Here is a 26,802-nt window from a genome sequence, read left to right as displayed (position 1 = left end):
TTATAACCCTTCTCAGATTGATGGGCAGCGACAACTGCTTCTCTTGATGGCTGAGGTGTTTTTGGCATTGTGTTAACATTTATCTCAATGCTAGAGGACCAGCCAACTCTTAAAAACTTCAGTTTTTATAAAGGTAGTTACACTTGATCAAAGACATTGATTAGCAGCACCTACTTAGCCTCTTCATATCTAAGGAAGTAGTAAAGGTGTACTTAGTTTTTCAGATGGTTTCTCCAGTTTTGCTTTCTTTTTGTAAAATAAATGATGGCATTGTGTAATATGTCGTGTGCTGTTCATCTGAGGTTATATTTTTAACTGCTAAGGACCAGATGATTTTTATATGTCCTCATGTCTAAAACCATAGAACTAAAAGGGTGTATTTTCTTTTTCACATAACTAGTTTTATCTGTAATACAGCTTTTTGACTTCAAACAAATAGTTACTTCACTAATTAAGATAAGACCAAATAAAAACCATGTAAATTTATTTTTAGTAAAAATGACATTTATATTATACATTCTACTACAAGGAAACCATTGACAGAATTGTAATATTGAAAGGACAGGATTCTAGTCTTAATATAGATTTACAAGATGATGCTCCAGCTCAGATAACCAGATAAGGTATTTGAAAGAATCTTAATTACTGTTGGATAAAAAATCTTACAAAAGGGCACACATACATATACAATGTTATTTAAATCACAGCAAGGTGTCCTTTTTGTAGGCCACCATACTGCTAACTTTGTGTATTGTAGTAGTGAAAGAACGAAGGCGAACTTCTTCAGAATTAGTAATGAACTGTGGTCCTGACTCCTCCCACTTTTCTGGAACAGATAGTTCTTTGTCTGTGAATATGAGTAAGTCAAATGTGCCTGGAAGAATCACAGATGAATAATTATTTTGCTACATTTACATGAATCTGGAATAAACATTTAAACAAAACTATCCGTTCCTTGAGTGCAACGTATAAGCTTACAGTAACAAAAGAACCAGTCAATTATGACTTGTTTAGCAAACCATAATTACAAATCCCAATTTATGACATGTGACCCCAGTTACATAAATCATGGGAAACCACCAAATTGTAACTCCTGAACTCTTCCATTGTCCCTTACCCATGTATGCCACCCAGAATTACTCGACTGTGAGATAGGCAGCTATTTAAACATGACAAATATTGCAACTTTAGTCAGCTTCATATTAGCTCAGATGATTTCCAGGCATTTGGCCACAGGACTCATCCTATACAGAATTTTTGTGAGAATTGCAATTAGTGAAGTGTACCAAAATCAAACTTATATTCCGTGATTAAACAATATTACTTACAGGTAGTTTCTAACAAAGGAAGGAATGTCACTGTAGCTGTTATTTGTCTGATAATAGATTTGATTTCATCCTGTATAGCTTTCTGAGATTTCTGCCTTGGTGCACTAAAATAGCAATTAAAAGTTCTCAATGTAAAAGAAGGTAAAATATAAATCAAATACTATTTACCACTAATATTACTGGCTGGCCAGGCATAATATACTAACTTCCTAAGTAATTAACATGTCCAAATGAGAAGTTAATACAAACATTACAATCCGGTCTTTCTGTACTTTTTCTAAATTATCTGATCCATTCATAGCAATTATAAGCCTTAAAACTAAATCTAATAACTTAATATTAAACCTAGTAACTGCAAATTTTGGCTATAACATGAATTCAACCTGTTTCTCTTCCTTTGCACTTTCAGTGCTATTATGGAGACAAAGAACAGGTAGTACAACTGATAATAGATGTTAATATTTGTGAAATAGCTTTAAAAATTCTTACTCTGGCAGTAAAACAGAGACACACACCAATTAATGAACAAAAATGTTTTGGGTTCTCACTAAGATGTTGAGTGGGGATCTTTGTAAGACCTGAGTAATGCTAGAGACATTATAAAGCAAAGCCTGTGATGTGGGCTGGGCAGGCTATATACTTCAGGGATAGCAAGAACTTTTGAAAAAGAAATAATGGTGGGAAAAAAACCCTACATTTTCCATTGTTTGAAACAAATATACTTACTTTTCATTTTTGGCAGTTTTGTCACATTCAATGTCAAATTGCCATCTTTCAAGAACTTCAGTGGTTTCCTTACTAGAGATCACTACCACTAGCCGCTGAACCAGGCATTCAAAAAGCCATTCTAAGAAGAACAAGAAGTTAGTTTCCTGAATTCTACAAAATACACATTCTTATCTATCTATCCCCCGGTGTAGTTGTATCATTCTCCTGTATATGTACATAATATTGCTTTGCTTGACTACCCAAACATTTAAGATAAACTGGAAGATTTCCTGAGGACAACTGAAAAACATATCAGGCAGGTAAGCCTGTTATTTATGTGGTCACACTCTGGAATACAGAGGCAACTAAATGAGACTCCCTGAGCAGCCCTTTCTTGGTCTCAGACCCTGGGAGCCTACTTGATTCTCAATGAGCTCTAGCAAATAAAAAGGCTGATGAGATGCCTAGAGCAATGCAGATGGAAAATAAAGAGCAAATGCAACCAAACATGGCAATGCAACCAATGTTTAGGTATCAGTGATATGCCTGCTCTATGGAGCCTGCAGACCCTACAAACTTGTTTATGAGTAGTTGATCCCTATTGGGTAAAGAAGTTTTACCTTAATTTGTATATTTGAAGTCAAAAACTGAGAAATAATCCCATAATACAAACAAAAATATAGGTTCTCCCGCACATGTGTGCTAGTCATTTCTGGCTCTAGGGAGCGGTGCTCATCTCCGTTTCTAAGCCGAAGAGTTAGCGCTGTCCGAAGACGTCTCTGTGGTCATGTGGCTGGCATGACTAAACACCGAAGGTGCATGGAGCACTGTTACCTTCCCACCAAAGTGGCCCCTATTTTTCTACTTGCATTTTTACGTGCTTTCAAACTCCTAAGTTGGCAGAAGTTGGGACAAGTAACAGGCGCTCACTCCATTACATGGCACTAGGGATTCGAACCACTGAACTATCGACTTTCTGATCAACAAGCTCAGCATCTTAGCTGAGTTATCGCGTCCCCAAAAAATATAATGCAAAAAGATAAAAATATTGAGAAAGATACCTACACAGAGTATATATACATATACACACATATGTATGTGTATACTCTCTCTGTGTGTGTGTGCATGTATACATATACTGTGTTGTATATAGTATATATATACACACACAGTAAATGTATATACAGTATATATGCTGTGTGTGTGTGTGTGTATGTATGTATGTTATTCAGCTTTGTCAGGTATTTTCCCACGTCATTATAGTTGTGCTTTTAAAGTTGTAGCAACGTTTTGAATACCATACATATAAATACCCACAAAAACTTAAGAAAACACACACACACATATATAAAACACTATATAGGTACACATATACTGTGTGTGTATATATACATATACATATATATACATACATACATATATATATTACATATATACACATACACGCATACACAGTAAATGTATATACAGTATATACGCTGTGTGTATAGGAGAGAATGGATGCAGTTACAGTGGCAACAAGCACAGTTGGAACAGCTGAACAGGTTAAAGCAGATTGTTATGAAAAATATGTCTCCCTACTAAGAGTTGACAATAGCTTGATGACACATAATTTAATGAAGTGAAATGTGAGCCGATGAATTAATAGTAAATACAAAGGTACTGCAAAGCAAAAGCAGATCTAGCATTGAATAGATACACTACCACTTAACACAATGACCTATGGAAAATGCAGTAGATAACCAAGATAAATGACCATTTTAAAAAAATCAGTATCTAAATGTACTTAATTACTTGTGCTTCCTCATTCCTTTTGTATTATTCCTATTAGATTACAACTTTGTATAAACATTGCAAAGCATCTAAAATTTTTGATCATTGATTAAAAAAATATACCTTTCAGTTGTCCTACAACATTGTTCAGATAATTTTTAAGTTCAGAGTCTGCAGTAACAAGCATGGTAAGCCCATATTTTTGAACACGTGTAAATGTTTCAGGAGGGTATATCCCACGTTGATATAAGATACTGTTGATACCATAGGCTGAAAGAAGAAAATATACAGTACTGTATCTGATTACCTAAAAAGCAGTATCGCAATAGCGCTTAGTTACTGATTCAGTACTTTACAGCCCTCTCTAAGCAGTTTACAGAGTCAGCATATTGCCCCCATATCAATCTGGATTCTCATTTTACCTACTTTGGAAGGATGGAAGGCAGAATCAACCTTGAGCCGGTCAAGATCAAACTGCTGGCAGTGGACAGGTTAGCCTGCAATACTGCATTCTAACCATTGCGGCTCTTTGTCATATGTTGTAATAATTATGCCAATTAACATTAGCAAACTCAAAGATATAGTACAATTGGTACATGCTGAAAAAGCTATTTATCTTGGCATTTGAGACCTTATGTTTACTACTCATGGCCTTTGTGTTGTTTTAATATTTGTCTGTTATCTAAGCCTTCCCCAAACTGGCAACTTTGGGCTATAAACTGTTTATTATGTATGGCATAGGGGCTGAATATCTGAGACATCTCAAAAATTGTTTCTGCCTACCCAGCATGATCCAGCAGAATGGGTGTTCTCTAGGTCCCTAACATTAAATGCTGCTATCTTGTAAGATTTAGGAGGTGTGCCTTTTGTTGCAGCCTCTACTTTCTGAAATAACATCCCTCAAAGATGATGTTTCTGGAGTTCCAGGTGGCTTCATGTCTAAGGTGGGACTACAACTCATAGTTTCCTGCTTTCTAGACCTGTGTCTTAACCACTGCACCAGGTATATGATTGCTTTGCATATACAGGTAGTCCTTGACTTACAACAGTTCATTTAGTGACCATTCAAAGTTACAACAGCACTGAAAAAAGTGACTTATGACCGGTTTTCAGACTAACCACAACCATTGTAGCATCCCATGATCACAATTCCAATGCTTGGCAACTGAGTCATATTTCTGATGGTTCCAGCATCCGGGGTCATGTGATCACCTTTTCTGACAAGCAGTCAGTGGGGAAGCCAGATTCACTTGACAATCGTGTTACTAAATTGACAACTGCAGTGATTCATTTAACAAATTGGGCAAGAATAGTCATAAAATGGAGCAAAACTTACTTCACTGTCTCAGCAACAGAAATTTTGGGCTCAATTGTGGTCACAAGTCGAGGACTACCTGTATCAAGGTATACTACCGGTATATAAAATTTCAGATTCTGTATATCACACCAAATCCCACGACTTACTTTCTCATCTTATCCAACAACCAATTACTGTATTCGGTATTCTGTGCTGTATTCTGTGCCTTAGAACTCAAATGCAGCCAAGATACAGACCCAGAACTGGGTCTCCCAAACCTCCACTAGATCTGCTCTTCACATTCATTTTAAGTTAAGCATTTCTTCCCTACTGAGACTGAAGTTACGGTCTTAGCAATCGTCTCCCATGCTTGAGAATAAACTTATATATGATTAAGCAATTAACTTCGTTAGGTCCTCTTGGGGCACGTTTTCTTTCTTTTTCTTTTTTCTTTTTGCACTTACTGCAAATTTACATTCCTAGCACTTTGTGCTTATTCTATAGAGCCAAGCCCGACGCAGTTTGGATAACTCGCGGCGAAGGAAGGAGAACGAAGGAAAAGAGAAGAAAAAGAACGGACCGAGTGCAGCACTGGCACAATAAGTCGTCCCCACCCCCCGACTTCATTGCCCCAAACCGCAACTCGGGAGTCATTTCCCCAGAGTCCATCTATTCGGGAACAAATTCCACCGGGCACAAAGGGGCTTGGTGTCGAACACCATCGCTGGAAATAAGCCTCACAAAACAGAAAGGAAGCTGGAAGGATGGGGTCCCGGTCTTCCGACCGAGCTGGCTCACGTTCTTAAATCAGCATTTTTATTTATTGATTGATTGATTGATTGATTTGATTTGTCAATCGCTTACAAGATAATAGGTATAAGTATATACATAGTTATGAATACATGAAATGGGTACATATAAGAAAAATCAAAGAAACAATAGGACAGGGACTCACAGAAAAATTCAGCCACAGTCTCGGCGCTGCCCCGCAAGGTAATGCCCTGCTCCCGGCTTTGCTGTTTCGCCATCGGCGTCCGAAACAGTGAGACAGAACTGAGCTGAAACTGAAGCGAAAAAACAAGCCCGTCTTTACCCTACAGGCCCAGACAGGAAACGAAAGGCGCCCCGCCACCTGTTTGAAATGTAGCTCCGCCTGCCTCACTTCTCGCGGGAGTACAAGGCGATTCACGCTACTGTGACGTATGCGCTCTTTTTTGACGAGTCAAGCAAGGAGGTTTCCACGCCTTTTATAGGAGTTAATGCGCAAGCGGGCAGAGTGTATTGAGTTCAGCCATGTTAACTATTTTTGTTTGTTCGTATTGTGTTTCGTCTGAGGTTAACTTTCTCTTCTTAATTAGTAATTTGAGAGATTGAGAAAAGGATCTGCGTCTTTGCCAAGTGGTGTGTTTGCCTAATCGTTGAATTATCACAGGACTTACTAGAAGTCCCCCAATTAATAGTTTTAAATAATATTTACAAATTAGTTTAGGTTTGCTTTTCAATGTAGTTAGCACTTCAAATGCTTATTTTTCCATAATTTTTGCTTTGTTTTTTATTACTTTTTGTAATAACTCTTGATTTATTTGGGATTCTTATTTTAGGGTGTTTAGTGGACATTTCTAAAGTTTAGCATAAGAAAAGTAGAAATTTATTCAACTCAGATTTTGTTACAGAGAAATGGCAATGCCTTCATTAGTGATATCAATGAGTCTCCAGAGTTTTAGGTAGGTGCCATTCTCACCTCTATTTTGAAAGGACAAGGAATTAGAAATGTAATACTTCATTTTCTTTCACAAAGCACTCTTTCAAACTACAAGACTAGCAAAAAGTTAGAGTCTACTGAAATGTATGTAGGACTGATACTGACTTGAAATAAATAAGCAGATGTAATAAATCATCTAATTCTTTGTTTCTCAAATTTAACTTGTTAGCTGCCGTACCAATGTGTTATCTGATTAATAAATGTTGGATTCCCTTGGTTATAAACACACTTAAAGTTAGTTATGTGTTCTTATCTCTTCAGTATGATATTTAAAGTTTCAATTAATGTTTATTATTTGTCATATTTTTTAATCTTTCCAATATCTGAAAAGGGTGAATCAGTGAAATTCTACAGTTTGGAGAGACTCAGCATAATAGATAAAGTCAGATATAAGGGCAATAAAGAGTTGTTAACTATAATATTTACTTCCTATTATAATACATACATTTAGATTTTTGTTTCCTTCACAAAGTCCAGACATACAACTTCAGAATACAAAAAAGATGTATTGCTTAGCAAGAGATTTGCGAGAGAGTGGTAGCGTTGCACATGAATTATCACAAGATGGCAGTACTAACCTTGAAAATGTTTCTGAGATTTCACTTCTTTGTGGAAAACTTTGAAGAAAAGTTAAGGGAAAACTCTTGAATATAAGTTATATTATTGAATATATTGAATATAAGTTATATAAGTTATAATATAAATAGACCTCAAAGGTATAAACTTCCTCAATTGTTGATACAAGCTGCATATTTTCCTTGAAAATATTTTCAAGGAAAAGGTGTCACTTTATTTTCTTGAAAATAAAATAGTTTGTCCATTTGACTTTACTCCTGAAATAAGTCTATGGTAGCAGTATTGTTAGTTGCAAAGACTGCAATCTGAAACTTGATTTGAACAGCATCATATTTTAAATACATTTTTTTTCTTGGAAGCCTAATCCTTTAAGTGCATTGATAAAAAAATTAAGATTTTCCTTGGCTTTTAAGAGAAGAAATCCAGAAGCTGTTGAAATATCTGGATACCAAGAGTTTTGAATGTGTCTCTGATCTTTACATTTCACAATATTGAAAGAGTTGTAGATACAACTGTTCACCTGTTAATTTATGATATCCTGAAAACAATCTTAACAAAAAAGCATAAAATATGATTTTCCCAGCCACACTCATTATCTGATAGTAGCTGATCTTCATTAGACATATCAGTTCTGAATTTACATCTTTGATAACCAAGCTACAGTGAATATGGGAAATGACTCTTAATAGGTGCATTTGCAAACGATGGACAGTTCTGCTTAATGCCAAAGGGGCTGGTTCAACAGTAGCAAAAGCTCAAGGCATCTAAGAAGAATGTAAGAAAATGTAAACATTTTGTTTCAAAGACTACAAGCTTTGGTGACTTGTTTTATATTTATTTTCATTCAATTGTATTCTTTTTTTCTGAAATACATTGTTCTCATACAGGCCAAGAGGGCTAGATTTGGCAATTTCATTGATGATCCCCTCACAGAAACTTCATTTAGAAGTGTTGACATTCATATCATATTTGTAATTTTTGAACAGTATATCACACATATTTCTTAAAAATAAAACTACAAACAAAGATATCCATTCAAGAGTTCAGTATTGATATCCATTCAAGAGTTCAGTTATCTATTCTACCATACATTCTATAAGGGTGAAATTGCATTAATGACTATAAATAGAATTCTGACATGCTTTTTAAGACTTTAAATAAGGCTATATCTTGAATTTCAAAAAGAGAACATCTGTCTAATGGTTCAATTTGATTCACCATACACCAGGTCCTCTGCATCCTTGCAAACATTACTTTCCACAATATAAGAAAGTCTTGCAATCGTGATATGGTGTAAGTGATAATGAACTCTGACTTACAAAAGCAAAGCAAAACACTTCCATTACAAGTATACCTTGTTAAAGATGAGAAGTTTTGCTGTTAAATATTACATGAACCCAATTCTCCCTGAACTCACTGACAAGACTTGGCACCCAAATTAATTGTGATTAGCAATGTTTTGTGTCTATTTTCCCATCTGAAATTTAAGGACAAATAATCAAATTCAGTTATGTTTAGAGCACCTTAAATTAGACTCACTTTAAAAAAATAAAAAATCATGTTAAATATACAAAAAGTAAATAATTCTTTGTCATTTTTCCCTTTCAACATACCTTCAATTCTTTTTTAATGAAGATTTTTTAGAATATGAGTATTATAATAAAGGCAACTTTTATTTCCAGCTGTCTAAAACTGATTCAAAAACAGCTTTGTATGCAAATTGATGAAAATTTATATATGTGTGGTATAAAATGAGTGAGCATTTCTAAAACTAAGTAAAACTAACTAAAGGCATAGCTACTTTTGCAGGAGCAAAAAGTAGGATATTCAAGTTTTTAAAATGATTCTTTTCACACTGGGAATAGGTATCTGCATGTCTAACCTATATCTGCATTGAATTAACACCTTTCTTGCAGTGACAATGTTATGGTGAAATATTCTTTGTTCTCAAGAAATTGAAATACATCTATTCTGTGGGCATTTATTTGCACATCCCCAAGTGTTGATAGTCATGTTAGATACCATTTTCATTAGCGTGAATGCTGATCTTGTTACAGCTAATTAAAGACCACATTTACAGCATTTAAAACAGTGCTTTATTGTTGCATTTAAGAAAAACAGTGCATAAATTTAAAGTTAATTCTTTAATTCACTTTAGGCAAATCTTAAAATTTGCAGGTTAAACTCAGAAAGCATTCTCTATTGCATATTACCAAATAATATGGGTAAACAATGAGGAAATATAATGTATATCTCATTTGAGATTAAACTAGTAAGAATGCACCTGGATTGTCTAACTCAGATTTTTTAAGCAATTGTTTACCTCTGTGTAGGAATGTATAGGACACTGATTTTAAATAACTATTGTCGGAGTCATTTAGTCTGAAGCAGACTAAAACTGGGACAAGAACATGATTAAAAATGAAAACTTCATGGTTACAAAGCTACAGTAGCCATTACAAAGTTGGCTGTCATTGGTAGTATATGTCTGGTCCTTAATTTATATAACTTAGTCCAAATTCAACAGCTCCTTTTTTGTGTCTCTTTATTAAATTTTATATCTTACATTTCTTGTACTATGTCTTCATTGGCAATGGCATGTTTAATTTAGTCACATTTCTGAGAGTGAGTGACAATAGATGTTTGACAACAAGGAAACAATTTGACCCTCATGTCCGTCTTCAGATTATTAACTTTAATAGAACAAGGTACATCAATGTATTCTGCTGCATGCATGGAAAGGAAGTATAATACTACATCATGTGATATAATGTGACATGAGGTTTTGTTGCACTTGCATAGTTGGAGTGGGTATGGCCTGCGCATGATGCATCTGGCCTGTGGGCTGCCAGTTTGACAGGCCTGCCCTACGCTGTCTCACCAACCTAAATGCAACAGCCAAAACTCAAAACTGCTTACAACAGTCAGGCGGATCATCTGTTCAGCAAGATAGCATTTCTATAGATCATAGGAATTCCACCTTGTCAAGCTAAAATTTCTTCCACCATAGAGTAGGCCAGCAAGCAGGTTGCAATCAACCTTATTATGAAAATATTAATTTCCATGGATGAAAATTAAGTGTTACATTTTATGTATCACTTATTTTTCATTAATGGAAATCAGTATTTCCAAATTATAAGCTATTGGAACCTTTAACGCCATGCTAAAAACAGAGGATCATGGATGTTAGTTCACCATAACTTGTAGTTAATGTGTGGTTTCTCATTATTGAATATATAGTTTGCAATGTGCTACAGACAGAAATTGCTTATTTTTATTTATTTTTAAGCCTTTTAAAACCAATCTGAGATCAGCACTATTTATTGCACTTTACCCTGCTAAGAGTCCAATTCTTGGTTATAAACAATTAGCAGCTGATTTTTTTCCAGATCTTTTCTGACCATCTGTTGTGATCCTGGAAAACAATGCTAATCAAAGTGACTAGTTGACTCAGATTCATAGAGATTGTAGTCATTTTTATAATATTTAACAAAATATAGATTCATTAAATTTAGTGTCTTGTTTTGGAAAGCATCAAAACAAATACTTTCAATGTATACTGTAGTTGTTGAGACAAGAAAGCCTTGCTTTGTAATTATTACCAATTAATTAAATTAATTAATAACAAAAGATTCAAGTATATAAAGCTCTATGAAATTATTATTTAGATATGAGAATATGATTAAAAATAATAATATGTCCTGAAGAACAGGTAGATTGTACCAAGATACTGAAACAGAAGCAACTATGTGTTTGATACAGGCAGTTGCCATTAACACCCACTAACATTAAAGATACTTTTGTTCTAATATTTTGGAATACAATTATGAACTGATAGAAAAAAAGCTTTTTAAAAAAATCATTTTCTAAGTAGTTAAAAGGAACTTGTATGGAATGCATTGCCAGTCCTCTTCAGGAAGAAAATAATTATTTCTTTATTTACCAATGTTCATTTATTGACATGGAAAGGTAACCTTATGTTTTTATCAAAATGAATTTTATGGAAATAGATGAAAAAATATGGAAAAATATAGAATGGTTACTGAAAGATTCAAAATGATGCATAGTAAAATCATTGTCTGGATGTAGCTGATTATCATGTATGTCACTGCAGGACTCCAAGTTGTTCACTGAACAAATTAATCTTCTTTAATGGGATCCCCATACATTGTCTTTATTCTAAGGCTTAGTCAAGTTTGAGAACTGGGGAAGAATCTGTGAAGGAACATATTCTTTATTCCCTCATCCCCTATGCAGAAATGGGCTTTTGATCAGGACTAATAAAGTGTTATGCCCATATGAATGATTGATTATCTCCTGTGGTGCCTTTTAGTCATCTAACTAAAGGCACTAATGTGAAGATTACCTCATCAAGTCTGAAATGGTGCACTGTCTCTATTCCACACAGCCTCATCTAATTCTTATTGTTTACATGCTTTCGGATATTTAGTAGAAATCTCGTGTGTGTGTGTGTGTGTGTGTGTGAGCTTTTGCAACTAATAATTCATGTATTTCTGTCCCAACTGCTTTTTATTTGGAATAAAACCTCCAGTCCAGTGGATAGGCCTTTGAGTCTGTTTTCTCATAAAATACTTACTCTTGGACCCCTTTCATGTATTTGCTTCCAAACATAGACCTCGCTAATAAATTAGCTGAATGTTGACCTTTGCTAGACCTTCCTCTTTGATTTATAAGAATTGCAATATTTCTGTTCCCAAGAGTAAATGTTTTGTTTTGTGTCTGTTTTTAAATCTTTAAATACCCTTACTTGGTTTTGGCTGAAGAATCTTGTTTTCCCTAATGGAAGAAACAACCCTGGAGTGTTATGCTTCTTTTCATGTGTTTACTTTGTCTAAACTGAGAAATTTCTCATTGCAAGGGTATTTAGAAAGTTTAGCAAAAAAAAAAAAACCATCTGTTTTGGCATGGAACCTACTTCAATACATATGACTCATCTCCATTGCTGTTGATTATTCCCAGTAATATAGTTCATTTTTCTCATCAGTCTTATTTTAATACCTTATTTTGAAGATAAAATAAAAATTTTAAATTAGCTGTCTTAAAGTTATAACATTGATCATTCTGCTCAATGAAGTTTACTGTACTTTTAACGAGCATTCACAATACAGCAAAGCTGTATTCTTACAAAGTCTTCTTTATGTATGCAGTATGAAATGAACATTTTAGAAATTCATTAGTAAAGACTAGTGGAAGGGATGTTTATTTGGAGGAACAAGATTGCTTAGAAACCTTTTTTAAGGTTAGTCTTTGTGATCTTCAGTAAAATGTGAAAAAGAATCCTGTCAAAAAATTAAAAGTCCATTAAAAATCTTAAGTCTGATCTGTTGTCTAGTTTTTATTTAAAACAGTAAGTGCCCAGAATAAGAGTGAGCAAATATTGTTAATATTTTTCCTCATCCTAACAGCAATGACTACTGTATTACACAAAAAGTGAACAGATGCAGGAACCCTTGCCTTCACAATATGTACATGCTTTTACCTAGAAAATCTGGGAAGAAATGGTTTTCCTGCTGTATACTGTATGCTGATTTATAAGAATCTCATTTGAAAGCAGAGTATTCTTGTGTTTAAGTTGAACCTTCCTTTTCATAAATATTAACACCAAACTCTTAGAATAGTTGTTTAGATTAGCTGACCAATATTATCTTCAAATTCAAAAGTTAATAAATAAATATTTAGTATTTAAATCAGAGGTCATAACCCTTTTTCTAAAGACTATGTCTGATAAATAGGGCACAGTCCTTGTTTCTTGAAAATTTCTTTGGTTTCTTCTGTCTCCTAAGCACATTTTTTGAATAATAGCTTCTCCTTGATCATACAATATTTTTGGAGCACAGTGTGGAAAAGGACATTACGAGAAAAGTCACTATTTTTTGAACCCATGGGCTCATCTTTTACAGGTGCCTATTTTTGGAATTAATCATTAATTCAATTTCTATGTACTGAATTATACAGTGCTTTGACACTAATTTCTTCTATAATATATTTTAATAATTCATTGTATATGAAGTTTTATTATATAATGTTGTTCTTTATAGCAGAAATTTTGAGTAGTTCGGAGAACCGGCAAATATCACCTCTGACTGGAGATTTAACAGTATCCTTCCCCTGCCACGCCCAACAAGCCACGCCCACAGAACTGGTAGTAAAAAAAAATTGAGTCCCACCATTGACACTAACCAAATCACGCTGAAATAATAATTAGTGGAATCTTAGAGGTAGCAAAATAAATTTGGAAATGCAAAATATTTTCCATATCCATAAATAGTTATTTTGATAATGGCCTCAGTCTTAATACTTTTTCTTTCAAACCTGTGTTTCTCCAAGTATAGTCCCAATATCCCTGGTGTTCCCCTAAGACCCTCACAGGGGTCTGTGAAATCCAAATTATTTGCCAGCCTATGTTGAAAAATAATATAATATTAAAAATCCACCAAACAATCATGACAAGCGGCAGCAGTGAATGCCTCCATTTTAATTTTGAATATTAGAAAGAATGTTAAATATAACCCAGTCAAACAAAAGCTCTTTTGAAATCCTCCATGATTTTTAAAAGAGGAAAGGAAACCCGAGAGAAAAAAAAACTAAGACAACATTTTGTTTTAAATTATTTAACTTCCCTTTTTCAGTTTTTCTCACAATAAGTGCTGAGGTAAGATAGCAATGTATCCATTATTAAAGAATCTGCTCTTTATTTTTTTAAAACATTTTTATAGTTGCTCATAACAAACTACTGGTAGGCTTTTTGGCCTGAATGTTTCATGCTAGAAACAATGTCCTGTTAAAGCTGTGTGTTTGTTTGTCTGTATGTTTACTAGTTTTCTCTCTCACCCTCTGTTCAGTTTGGCCACTAGGGAAGACTGTAAATGCAGCTTGTGGAAATAAGAGACGAATCCAGACATTGAGATATTTGCTTGAGGGGAAGACTCACTTTCCAGGACCGTTCAGAAGGCTTCTCCAGGTCTGCACCAGCAAGCAGAGCAGCAATGCACTAACTGGCCTATCCTTTTGTGTGTGTGTTGGGTGCTATTCCGTTGTTTCTGATTGGTATTCTATGATTGACTATTTCAATTAAACATAACTGTTTTCTGAGTGATTTGGACAAAGGCAATCTACAAATTTAATTTTAAAAATACCTTGTAATGGCAGAATTCAACAATGATGATAAGAATAATAATGTCAGTAGCAATTTAATAATGTGACTTCCCAAATGTTGAATTGTTTCAGAAGGAGAGATAATTGCACTGGTGAGGCTATCACCCCACTGACTAGGCATTTTGAAGGCCAATTGTAATATTTAGCTATCTTGAAAGAAACAGCTGTTGTGGATTTGAAATCAGCTGTTTAATGCACATGTCTAAACAGATTTGATTGTTGATTTATTACCTTAAATATTATACCTCTAAGACGGACAAAATTTTTGGATACTGTAAATTTGTTATTTAAAAAGGACAATGTTTGATAACACCTTTGGAGAAGTTCTGTCATAAAAATATTTCAACCAAACTAGGAAGTGAAGTGGTTGGGTAGTGTTTGCATGGACATTTGAAATATTTATAGGAGGATTTATGAGGGCTTCTTAGCTACTGTGCGATTATATTTTTATGGAATAAAATTATAGCAGTTTTGTAATATCATTTTAATTATGAATTTTTTTAATGTGAAGAAAGTCTGCAAACCTATATGCACCTACGTGGCAGTAAACCTAGCTGTTCATAATCAGCTGGCATAGAAAAATTATGTCTGTGCAAGGAAATATGTATTTAATAATAAAATGAATTGAAAATGAAGAATGTTATAAAAATACATTATCACTCTGAGATTATGTGGAAAACTCTGGAACACAATGATTATATATAATTCTATATCAGATCTCAGATTTTATGAATTATTACTAGACCAGTTTTTTTGAATTTTCTGACAGATAAAGCTCGTTCTAACAAGCAAATTTGTACTTGAAAATATTAGGCAAACTAGCTTTCCCAATATTGCTTCTCACGAATTTGCATGGATATTTGGGGTGCATTTTTAATAAATTTTAATAACTACTTAATATTTTAATTTTGTTGAAAGAAGTACTAGTCTGTCTGTCTGTCCATCCATCCATCCATCCATCCATCCATATCCATCAAGTTCATTTATCAAGTTCATTTATCACTGAAGATTTTCCAAGAGGGAAAAATGTTTTATTAGTTCTCAATATTTTCCATAATTAACTACAAATACAATGAAGAATTGTGGAGAGTTCATTCTTCCTTACCCAAATAGTAATTATTGAAAAATATAAGAACAGTGTCACCAATTACTAATTCCTTTTAACTGACAAATCAGCTTACCTGCATTTGACCTCCATCAAACTCAGGGAAATTCACTCACAGTGGACTTTCATAGTTTTCTATATGCTGCTATAATTCACAAGTGGCACCTCATTACATTTCAAAAGGGCTAGTACTTTTCAAAGAAATGCAAAAAAGTGCAGAAAAAGAGAATTATGCAAAATTATGGTGAATAAGTGATAGCCACTAATAAAATAGTTATTTGTTGTTTAGTTATCAGTGGCAGTATGCCTCTGAACATTACCTATTGAAGGATGTAATGGGCATGTGCTATATTATGAGTTTATGGCTGTCTCATAGATTCCTGATTGCCCTTTATGGCAGCAAGTTGTGTTTAGGAGAAACTTCTCACCCTAAAGACAGCTCAGATCTTATGAAAAAAATGAATTTGAATAGTAAATTATCATGCAAGTACTCTTGCTCTCAAATTGTTTTATTGTGATGATTTTGTCAATTGTATTTCAAGAAGGATATACGTGCATTTTTATGGAAAGAGGTCTGAAATGATTATGGACAAAGTGAGAGCCATAGATAACACATACAAAGAAACTAAACATATGTATTCATATATAGACACTTGCACACATCCACACATAGATTATCATAGATTTCTGCCTTACAGCAATAGAGTTAATCAATCTCCTAGTTAAATTTTAAGAATATGCCTAACTGTATAAACATATTTCTGAATTAAGAGGGAAAAAACGTTTGTAGAATTTATTGGCTAAATCTCTTTTTCATACTTATTTTCCCCTTCCAGATATTAAGTGATTTTCTATGAAGAATTTGAAATGGCAACAGGGAGCAATAATACTCATATACTAAATAATTGCGATTCAGTTGACCAGCCACTTTTAGAACAAATGACAGAACAGTCACGGGATACTTCCTGCTTGAATGCTGCAGAGTGGCCACTGCGGCGTTATGGCCGATTTATGCCTGGAGCTTTGGGCACTGCTTCAGGATCTTGGAAAGTAAATTGAATTCATTGTGTCTTGAGGGAGAAATTATATGTTACTGAATTAATATAAGAGCTGTGCCAGAAGCAAATCCTTCTTTGAAAAGGGATTCATTAGGGCTCAAAATTATATATTGTTCCTTAGAATATATAAATAATTGTGAATACATCATAATATGTGCAGTTTTCATGTTTTTCAACAACTCATAGATTTTCCACATCTTACAGTATAGACAGCACATCTTCTAGATCAGGTGGTGCAATGCTAGGACTTGCAATGTATTTGATCTGCCATTTTTTAGAAATTCATTTTGTTTCGGCCTCTAAAGATTAAAATTTCATGAATGATATTCAAGTTTTGTTTGTGAGTTTCCTGGGAGCATACTTTGTGAAGGCTTCCATTTTTGGATGTTTGCTAGATGGAAGAAAAAGAGATAATATCTGTCCTCTAGTAATCATCCAGATGTTTGCATTCCTAATCTGGCATCGTTGGTTTTGTCTGAAGTGCAAAAATCAATGCTGAATTGAATTATTTCTTTGACTCAGCATGGTATTTCCTATGTTCTTAAGCTTAGTTGTCTTTCCTCTGTGTTTGACTAAATATCTAGCACTGCAGAATACTAGCATCATTTTTTGTAAATAAAATAAAATAAAATAAAATCATAGTACCTCTTTTAGTTCAAACAAGATATCCAAAGTGGCTTACAAAAAATAATATATTAAAAAAGGAACTTTCATAGAAAATAATCCTATCTAAAAACAGAACAGAACAAATTCTCTGCACCCTGATAAAACCAAGCATGTTAAATCAGTATATTCTTATTTTTATTCCCTTGTTTATAATGATTAATATGGTTATATTTATTTCTTGTAAATAGATATCCAACATAAACATATTTTGTATGCAAAAATTTTTTTAGAAAAAAAATTATGCCTTTATTTTCTGGAAACCACTTCCTTTATATTTTTGCCATGTTAAGATTCTCTTTCTTAAAAGGTTTTGGACTCAAATGAAGAATCTGGCTTTCTTATTCTCAGTATAGTTATTTCAGGGCATTTCTTCATTTCCAGAGGAAAAGAAGTACTGGTAACTATTGACATATTAACTTTTATATATTTTTGTTTCTGAAACATATCCTCTCTCATTGGTATAATGCTTTTCATGAAAAGAATATTAAACAGTCTCAGTTCATTAGTGAATTAAGTCAGCGTAGTTCCCAGGCACCGTTAGTATTTATATTAGCGGTCCCCAAACTTGGCAACTTTAAGATCTGTGGACTTCAACTCCCAGAATTCTCTAGCCAGCATAGCTGGCTGGAGAATTCTGGAAGTTGAAGTCCACAAGTCTTAAAGTTGCCAAGTTTGAAGACCTCTGTTTATATGAATAGAATTTATATGAATATAATTTATATACAAATCCTAATTCAAGAAACAGTCAACAAAATATTGCACAATTGTTCATCCAGTGATGAGGTAGAATTTATCTCAAAGCTCTGTTGTAATTCTATAACAAAATTTCACAAGCCACGGGGTGGCTGAGCAGTTAAGGTGTTGGACTGGAAGGTTGGCAGTTTGAGACCTAAGTACCCTGTGATAGAGTAAAATTCCATTACTTGCTCCAGCTCCTGCTAACCTAGCAGTTCAAAAGCACGTACTCTAAATGCAAGTAGATAAATAGGTATCAGTTTGATGGGAAAGTAACTGTGCATCAGTGTATAATCATGCCAGCCACATAACCTTTGAAATGTCTTCAGATAATGCTGGCTCTTTAGGTATGAATCAGAGATGAGCACTACCCACACTCTAACACAGCTGACAAGGGAAACCTTTGGTTTAAAAGGAGAGAAAATGAAGAAGAAAAAGAAGAGAAGGATCTTATCAAGGGTTACTAAGATTAACAATATGTATCTGGAATATTTTTGTTTTATCTAGTTAAGCATTACTATTAACACAAATTCATTATATTTGGATAGTGTTATAAAAAAGATGAAACTAGTAAACCAAATGATAAATGTAAACCATTTTAAAAATCCAGCCTGTAGATATATTATCTGTCACTAATTCCCTGAAACTAACCATGAGAAGCTGACACTTTATAATCAAAAGCCATTGATGTACAAGACAATTGCCAAAGTTTTATTATTCAAGCAGAGTCATTATACATCCTGAGAATATGAACATTCATTAAAATGTTTTGAAGCATATAGTTTTCAGTGTAAGGAATCATATTCAATCCTTTTTGAAAAACTGTAACTAATAATAAAATGTATTAAAATTGTGGCACATAATTTTTGGTTCATGATATAAAATATCATTTCACCAGGTTTTATAATTTATTTCTTTATTTTAGAGCTTATTACTAATTTTCCTAAATTTAAATTATATATCAATAAATCCAAGGATTGGTGCAGTATTATTTCACTTAAATTATCCCTGATTTTCAGAACTTCTTCACCTTTATATATATTTTGCATTTATTTCAGGAAGGATTTTCATTAATTGGTGCTTCTCAGTGGTTAAAAGTAGTACAAAAAGCAGATTGCATGTTAGTTGGTTCAAAATTAAAGGTATGCTTATTCATATGTCAATATTTTACTTAAAATGTTTTTTTCATTTATATTTTTCATTGAATTATTCTTCTGAAAGTTAGTCTGGTTAATGGGGTCAATGTAATCTAATTACCTGACTGTGGTTTCCAGCAGGAAAGAAACAAGACTACTTAATTTCATACCTTCAAACCAGGTTTTGTTTGCCTTCTAACAGCTCTGCCATCATTTGAAATGCTTGGGTTTCTGTTTACTGCTTATGGAAAGCAATGCATTTTTGCTTTTGATGTGTAGAACAAACAGCTTGACTTGCAATCCCATTCCCATCTCTTTGTTCTAGGTTTTTAAAGGGTCAGGCAAAAGAGAGATTATCTACATAAATTGTTTGCCTCCCCAACCCCTTATCCCACTCCACAAGTAAAAAAATTGGAGAAGAAATTTCAAAAGAGTACTGTAACCATTTGCATGGCATAGCTCCCAGCCCCAGCTGTTGGTGCAGCATATTGCTTTTGATGTGTAGAAGACCAACCAGCTTACTGTTTTATAATCCCTTCCAGTCCAGCCCTTCTCCCTCCAAGAAGGGAGGAGATAAAGAAACACAGGTCAAGCACAGAACAATGTGTACTGACTGTAATGGCATGACTGAGGAATGCTGTGAACATCATAAATAGTTGTAAATTGGCCCTGAAGTTATTTTTTTCAGCACCACCATAACTTCAAATGGTCACTAAATAAGTGGCGGGTAAGAATAATATTCAGGCTCTGATATTTGAAGTTTCCAATTGCTTAATGTCCCCAAAAGACTATTGAGAAGTTTATTCTGAACACAATCTAAAAGAAGGTAACATTGTTTTTAAGAGCAAATCAAAGATAAATTTTATTTCCCAGTTGTAATGTAATATATATATAGTAGACCTCACAGTAGAGCTATCAGTCTACACTGCTTTAGATAGCAGCAAAGAAATCCATGAAACAGTTGTCCAGATTTTTGAAGTTCAAATCTAATAACCTTTCTTCTCACACATTATTACTGATTGACTAATCACTAATTGACTAATTGACTCCTGGATGCTCATAAATCTCTTGAAATTGAACTTAATTAATATGGTGAAAATATTCAGTCTTGGCATAATTCTTTTCCAATTATGAACTATTTTGTTGTCCTACATAAGGGCTGTCAAACTCATAGCCCAGATGCGTCACGCACTGGCCACCCCCACCCCTGGTTTAGCGAAGGAGAAACAAGTTGTGATATGTCATGTGACAACCACCTGTCCAAAATTCTATTTTCCCTGTTGTTTTTAGTCATTTAAAAATTCTTCTGTACATGAATGAATCATATCTTTTAATGGTTGTCAATAGTTTGATACAGTGAATACATTCAAAAGCTTTTAATCATTTAATTACTCTTTAAAAATTCCCTTGCTTATTTCTTAAATCCTAGGCTTCTTTTTCTAGTGGGCACTATCTTTCCTGAATTCCATTTTAACCTTTGCAGTATTTGCATTTTTATTGTTCTGTTTATTAAGTCTGGCTTGCAAAATCCTGAGCTTTAATGAGTATGTGAAATAATTTCAACTGTTTTGTAATTGAAACAATTAGCAGTGTTAGCACTGTTAGCACTTAGCACTGTTCTTTGATTATATTGGAATATATTTTCTTTTCAATTTCCTTGGCTTTTGCTGTGTTATTTATATCTACTTATAAAGCACAAGAAATTCTTCGATTACATCATCTTGTAAAATTTAAATGTATTTGATGTATGTCATCAATTCTTGAAGCATTGTCATTAGCAGTATTTTCAAGAGCCCATTTAACTTCACTTTTCAGACTGTCAGATAATACTGTGTTTCTCCAACAATATGGCCTCCACCAATAGGAAGGCCCAGCATGCTTTATCGGCATAAAATCAAATTAAGCCCCTCCCCCCAAATTAAGGCCTATATTAAACATGCGAAATGGGGGAGAATGGAGGGGGGGCTTGCCATTAGGAAGTAGTTTTGTTGCATACCCGGATATGGTGCTGCCTGCATTGACTTTGGCGTTGGTGGGGCACTTCATATCAGGAGACCTTCCTCCACCATTGCTTTCCCTTCTCCCTTGCTGCTGCAGAGTTTAGAGCAATGCCCTGGCATTTGGCACAGCCATGCGCAACCAGCCAGGGCTCCTCCCTGCATCCGGAGTCCAGCGGAGAAACTCGGCTTCAGGTGCTCCTGCCACCTCCTTCCCTTCGCCTGCAAAGGCAAAGCCAATTCTTTTAAAAACGACACCCTACTACCGGTATGACAAACCTCCCCTGCCCGAGAGGGCAGCCCAACCCCACGTGGGGAGGCAAATCTCCCGGGGCCACAGTGCAGGATCGGCCCACCCCGGGAGAAGCACCCAGCCACCATCCCTGCCTGGTGCTGGGCAGAGCGCGAAGAGCTTCTCCTGGGGCGCCCAGCGCAGCTGACAGGCAGGCCCTCCTACCCGCAGCAGAGCTCTCACCAAGGCAGAGAGCACCTCCCCGCTGGACCCTCTGCTCATCCTGCCAGGGCCGCACCAGAGCTGTGCGGGCTGGGCAGAACCAGGAAAGCAAGCCGTGGGTGTGCGCCTGCCTGCCAAGCAAAAGAGCCAGGCCGACCTGAGCTTGGCTTCCTTCCCAAGTCCCTCCAGTGTGAACCCAAAGGGGCCACCGGGAGAGGCACCCAAGGCAGTGATAGCGCCCACCCATCCATGGACAGGAAGGCAAGGTGACGGCCTGCTCGGCGTCCTCCTCTGAGCTGAGCCCCGCCAAGTCAGCGCCTCTGCCTGATGCCTGTTCCACTGCAGCGTTTGGAGCTGCTGGCGCATTTGGAGATGCATGGAGACAGGGACGGGCTGGGCAAGGGGTGAAAAGGAAGGGCGGCTTTGGACTCTCTCCGCCGGCCAGTGAAGCAGCGCTGCCATCACCTCGCCTCCCTGTCTGCGAATGGGTGGGCTCTATCACTGCCTCGGGCAGCCTCTCCCAGTGGCCCCTTCAGGTTCGCACTGGAGGGACTTGGGAAGGAAGCCAAGCTCAGGTCAGCCCGGCTCTTTTGCTTGGCAGGCAGGCACGCACCCACGGCTTGCTTTCCTGGCTCTGCCTAGCCCCCATGGGCTGGCGTGGCCCTGGCAGGATGAGCAGAGGGTCCGGTGGGGAGGTGCTCGCTGCCTTGGTGAGAGCTCTGCTGCTGGGAAGGAGGGCCCACCTGTCAGCTGCGCTGGGTGCCCCAGGCGAAGCTCTTCGTGCTTTGCCCAGCTCCAGGCAGGGATGGCGGCTGGGCGCTTCTCCCAAGGTCCTTGGGATCCTGCGCTGTGGCCCCGGAAGATTCGCTTCCCCACATGGGGTTGGGCTGCGCTCTCGGGCAGGGGAGGTTTTGTTGTAGTAGGGCGTCATTTTTAAAATAATTGGCTTTACCTTCAAAGGCAAAGGGAAGGCGGTGACAGGAGTGCCTGAAGCCAAGTGCCTCTGCTGGGCTTCGGTTGCAGGGAGGAGCCCTGGCTGGCTGCACGTGGCTGCGCCAAACGCCACAGCGTTGCTCCCTGGCGCCGCGTCAGCAAGGGATAAGGGAAAGCAACGGTGGCGGAAGGTCTCCCGATATGAAGTGCCCCACCAACGCTGAGGTCAACATCCAAGCTGTCGCTGCCCGCCCACCCGAGGATGCAAGAGGTGGAATTAAGTCACCCCCGAAAAGACGGCCTAGCCGTTTTTTCGGGGGTCAAAAAAAAATAAGGTCCGGACTTATTTTGTGAGAAACATGGTAGTTCATTGATTCATTCTTTGGTTTTGCTATTTTTTTGTACTTCTTTGATATAATCATACTATTTCTTCTTTTTGTATCTTCATTCTTCACTATATCTTTGTTTTCTTTGCATTTTATCACTCCTTTTCATATTCAAATTTTCTTTGATTTTCATAGTGTTCTTATTGCATCATCCAACTGGTTGTCTTCCCATTTTATGATTCTCCTCAATTTTATTGTGTCAGTTATCTATTCTGTCTTGTCATTCTCCCAGATGACGGTTTACTTCAGCAAATTTTCCTCTATGCTTTTAGATACTCTTCAGTTATTTTCAGTGTATTAGCAAACAGTCATTTTGCTTTCTGCATTTTTGGATACTTTTATTTGCTTCACTTTTCAGAGTATCATGAATTTAATGGCATCATAATTGCTATGCCAAATTCTTCAGGTATCCCACTTATCAAAAATAATCTATTAAAACTATTATTTATCTTTACACATAATCTTCTAGATATTTGTATTTTAGTGTTCTGATTATTTTGTGTCATTGGTTTTAAGATGTAATTTTACAAGGACAGATTTTTCCACAATTCTAGATGCTATATTAGTTTTATTTTTAACATTTCTGTCTTCTATTTTATTTCATGCCTTTTTTAATTTTTTGGGGGGAGTTGTATGGGCTAGTTTTTTTAAAATATATCATATAGTCATCATGAGATGCACAGTGACATGAAGATGGAAATATTTGATTGAACAAAATACCACCTTAGCTATAATAGTTAAAATGTAATAAAAGCAGTAATGATGTAATGAGAAAAATCAAGAAATTGCCACAAGAAAACATTAAAAAGATAATATCTAAAAAATGAACTATTGGTTAGAAATTCAAATAGCTTTTTAGATCACATATAAAAGATTCGTTAAATAAAGCTGAAATGTGCAATGGACATTAATTTAACAAATGTTTCTGTAAGTACTAATATGCAGCAATAATGAAATTTAGTTCTTATTTTCTGTTTGTGGATTCAATTTAGAGCAAACATCGTATGTTTCGTATACAATTTACTGGAGACTCCAAAACCGAGGCAGAAGAGCATTGCCATAACTGCATGCAGAAACTAGCTGAGTATATTCCAATTCAAGTGACAGATGCAATAAGGCAGGAACTACAGGACAGCCACTCTCTGCTTCTCACTGATGAAAGTCAACTGAAAGATACCGAACAAAATGTCCCATTACAAGATATTGTAAGCTAGTGAATGTACGATATGTACAAGTGATTGGGCAAAGAAATGTAAAAATTATGCACTATAATGTTTATATTGTAGTTTATTACGTAAACAGCAAAATTGTTTAACCAAAATCTTTTGTTCTGAAATTATTTGTTTTCAGCCAGTCTAGGAATGAACAGATTTCTTGAATGCATTTTAAAATAATATTATTCATGTATAGTAGATACATGTGCGTGTGTGAGTGTGTGTACATACATACACACACGCACACACACAATTTTATAGCATGGGATCCAAATTTCAGTGAATGCCAACCTATATTCATTGAATACTTTTGATGTTATCTATACTTTCATTTAAATTCCAATTATATTTCTTTTGCTATTCTTATATTAAGAAAGATAACTGTTATCTCTTATTTTATTTACTATAGTATATATATTTTATAGAAAAGAAAATAAGAAAGGGGGTATATTCCAATCTTTAAATAGATTATGGTAGAATTTTTTTGCCTTGTATCCTCTACGAATTTATTTTGAACCTTTTCTAGGTTGTAAATGTATCTCCAACACATGGAACAACGTCTGTAGCTGAGCTGGCCCAGGTATTCCTAATATTTATCTAGTAGAAATGAAAGGCTAATTTATTACCCTAGAAAAGTATAACTTTTCAGAAGCCAAAGGTTTCGTACTTTTAAGGTATTTCAGTTTTGTAACGGAAAACGTTTAAAGATGGAACCAAACTTTGTAAATGAAAATCTACACAGAAATGACTCTTGTTATTTATAGAAGTTCTGTTCCAGCCAGTTAATAATGGTTAAATTTTAACAAAAAATCTACCCTTCATTTTGTGCAGACCCCCATAGCCTTCAGGCATTGAGATAGAACCTCTGCAGCAACACCCAGACAGCCTGAGGTGAAGGTATAAAGCTGCATATCATCTGCACACAATATGCTCACACCAAACCATTGGATGTCCTTACCCAGTGGCTTTATGTAGATGTTAAATAAAAGGGAAAAGAGTCCTGAGCCCTAAGACACCACGCAAAGGAGAAGCCACTGGCTGAATCTCTGCTTTCATCAACACCAAATGGAACTCACAAGGATGGGTGGAAGGAAGGAAGGAAGGAAGGAAGGAAGGAAGGAAGGACCAGCTCAATACCATGCTGCCCACCCCCAACTGCCAGAACCAGTTCAGAAAGATACTATGATCAATGGTTTCAAAAGTCACTGAGAGGTCAAGAACTGAGTAAGAATAGAGGAATCACCTCCATTCTGATTCTGCTATGAGTGCAATCGATGCATCTCAAATCCCATACCTAGGCCCAAACCTTGACTAAAAGGGGGCCAAACAATCTGGTTCTTCCAGGGTTCTCTGAAGAAGCAACACACACTTTCTACAGTTAGAAACTGGATTAATATTGTCCAGAATGGTAAATTAAATATCAAGATAAGGAAACCTTATTGGGATTAAACACATTAAAGATTCTTACTAACAAAAACAAGTAAATTTAGCTGCAATTTATGTCTCCTAGAGAGATAGCAAATCCATATTGATTAAAACAAATCAATGAAATATATTTTATTTTAAATTGTTAGGAATTTTTAAAGAAAATTGACTATTTTGTTCTCTTTGGCAGTGTGTGCTGATACCAGATAATCAACTTCCTCTTGCATATCAAAAATCCACATGGAGTACTGAAGATTTAAGCAGCTTTATTCGCTTGTGCCTGTTGGATCAACACTTCCCAGCATTTGTGGAGGATGTAGAGAAAGAGCTAAAAAAAATTATAGATGGCTAGAAAGCAAAATATTTAAAATAATTTTTAAAAACTCAACCATAATATTGTTGTCAGTTTCTACTTCTTACCTCTTTAATTTGCCTTAAGATTTTAATATGTATTTATTCTATCCCTTATAAGCTAAAGGGCTATATTTTCAGTTGTAGTATGTACGTTGGTATGTAAGCTGCACCTAATTATTTTATATAAATTAATATATTAATAATAAATATACATTTGTTACATATGATTAGTCATTCTGTCTGTGATATATATATCTATATATATGTTACATACATATATATATATATATTTCCAATAATGCGCAACAGGTCAACTCTTTATATTTTTGTAGTAATGAATTCAATTACTTCTACCATTATAATGGCTTTAAAGCACTTCATGAAATATGTTTGGAATTGTTTAACATAAGATTTACATTAAAAATACTTCCTCTGAAAAGAGGTGCATTAGTTTTCCCTTTTGTATTAGTTTGATGAATTTGAATGTTTAATAGGTGTTAAGTTAGAAACTGAATTTCTTTTCTTAATAAAAATTAGCTTGAAAGATATTAAACTGTTGATCATATGAGGACAATATTAAAATTCAAAGTACCAAATCCAGTTTTGTCAGTTCCTCCTTTTCTGAAAAATTCTAATTCCTCCATAGTCGATTGAACTTAATGAAATCTTATGCTTATTTGCTATAAATTAGAATAATGTAACTCAGTTCAGTTGAATGT

General features: G+C 35.3%; 2 protein-coding genes across 2 annotated transcripts; one reads left to right on the top strand and one right to left on the bottom strand.

Moving 5' to 3' along the window:
- Nucleotides 1-467: 467 nt before the first annotated feature.
- Nucleotides 468-6,262, bottom strand: MAD2L1 (mitotic arrest deficient 2 like 1). The gene is made up of 5 exons (XM_026697976.2): nucleotides 6,062-6,262; nucleotides 3,933-4,079; nucleotides 2,055-2,175; nucleotides 1,329-1,432; nucleotides 468-874 (listed from the first exon to the last, which is right to left on the bottom strand). Exons 1-5 carry the CDS (start codon nucleotides 6,132-6,134, stop codon nucleotides 702-704), a joined length of 618 nt encoding a protein of 205 aa, XP_026553761.1. The 5' UTR covers nucleotides 6,135-6,262; the 3' UTR covers nucleotides 468-701.
- Nucleotides 6,263-6,386: 124 nt separating this feature from the next.
- Nucleotides 6,387-26,157, top strand: REC114 (REC114 meiotic recombination protein). The gene is made up of 8 exons (XM_026697836.2): nucleotides 6,387-6,507; nucleotides 14,308-14,426; nucleotides 16,562-16,775; nucleotides 17,757-17,846; nucleotides 19,243-19,326; nucleotides 24,083-24,295; nucleotides 24,831-24,884; nucleotides 25,920-26,157. Exons 3-8 carry the CDS (start codon nucleotides 16,593-16,595, stop codon nucleotides 26,079-26,081), a joined length of 786 nt encoding a protein of 261 aa, XP_026553621.1. The 5' UTR covers nucleotides 6,387-6,507; nucleotides 14,308-14,426; nucleotides 16,562-16,592; the 3' UTR covers nucleotides 26,082-26,157.
- Nucleotides 26,158-26,802: the final 645 nt, after the last annotated feature.

The sequence above is a fragment of the Pseudonaja textilis genome, chromosome 6 (genome assembly GCF_049901715.1).
Source record: "Pseudonaja textilis isolate UNSWEBS1 chromosome 6, rPseTex1.2, whole genome shotgun sequence".
Taxonomy (NCBI): domain Eukaryota; kingdom Metazoa; phylum Chordata; class Lepidosauria; order Squamata; family Elapidae; genus Pseudonaja; species Pseudonaja textilis.
This window is presented reverse-complemented; position numbering and strand designations above follow the sequence as displayed.

Coding starts and splice junctions, on each gene's coding strand:
- REC114 (XM_026697836.2), top strand. CDS start 16,593: ATGGCAACAGGGAGCAATAATACTCATATACTAAATAATTGCGATTCA. Junction 16,776..17,756: donor CTGCTTCAGGATCTTGGAAA/GTAAATTGAATT, acceptor CTTTCTTAAAAG/GTTTTGGACTCAAATGAAGA. Junction 17,847..19,242: donor CCAGAGGAAAAGAAGTACTG/GTAACTATTGAC, acceptor CATTTATTTCAG/GAAGGATTTTCATTAATTGG.
- MAD2L1 (XM_026697976.2), bottom strand. CDS start 6,134: ATGGCGAAACAGCAAAGCCGGGAGCAGGGCATTACCTTGCGGGGCAGC. Junction 4,080..6,061: donor GACTGTGGCTGAATTTTTCT/GTGAGTCCCTGT, acceptor TTCTTCTTTCAG/CCTATGGTATCAACAGTATC. Junction 1,433..2,054: donor AAAACTGCCAAAAATGAAAA/GTAAGTATATTT, acceptor TTGCTATTTTAG/TGCACCAAGGCAGAAATCTC.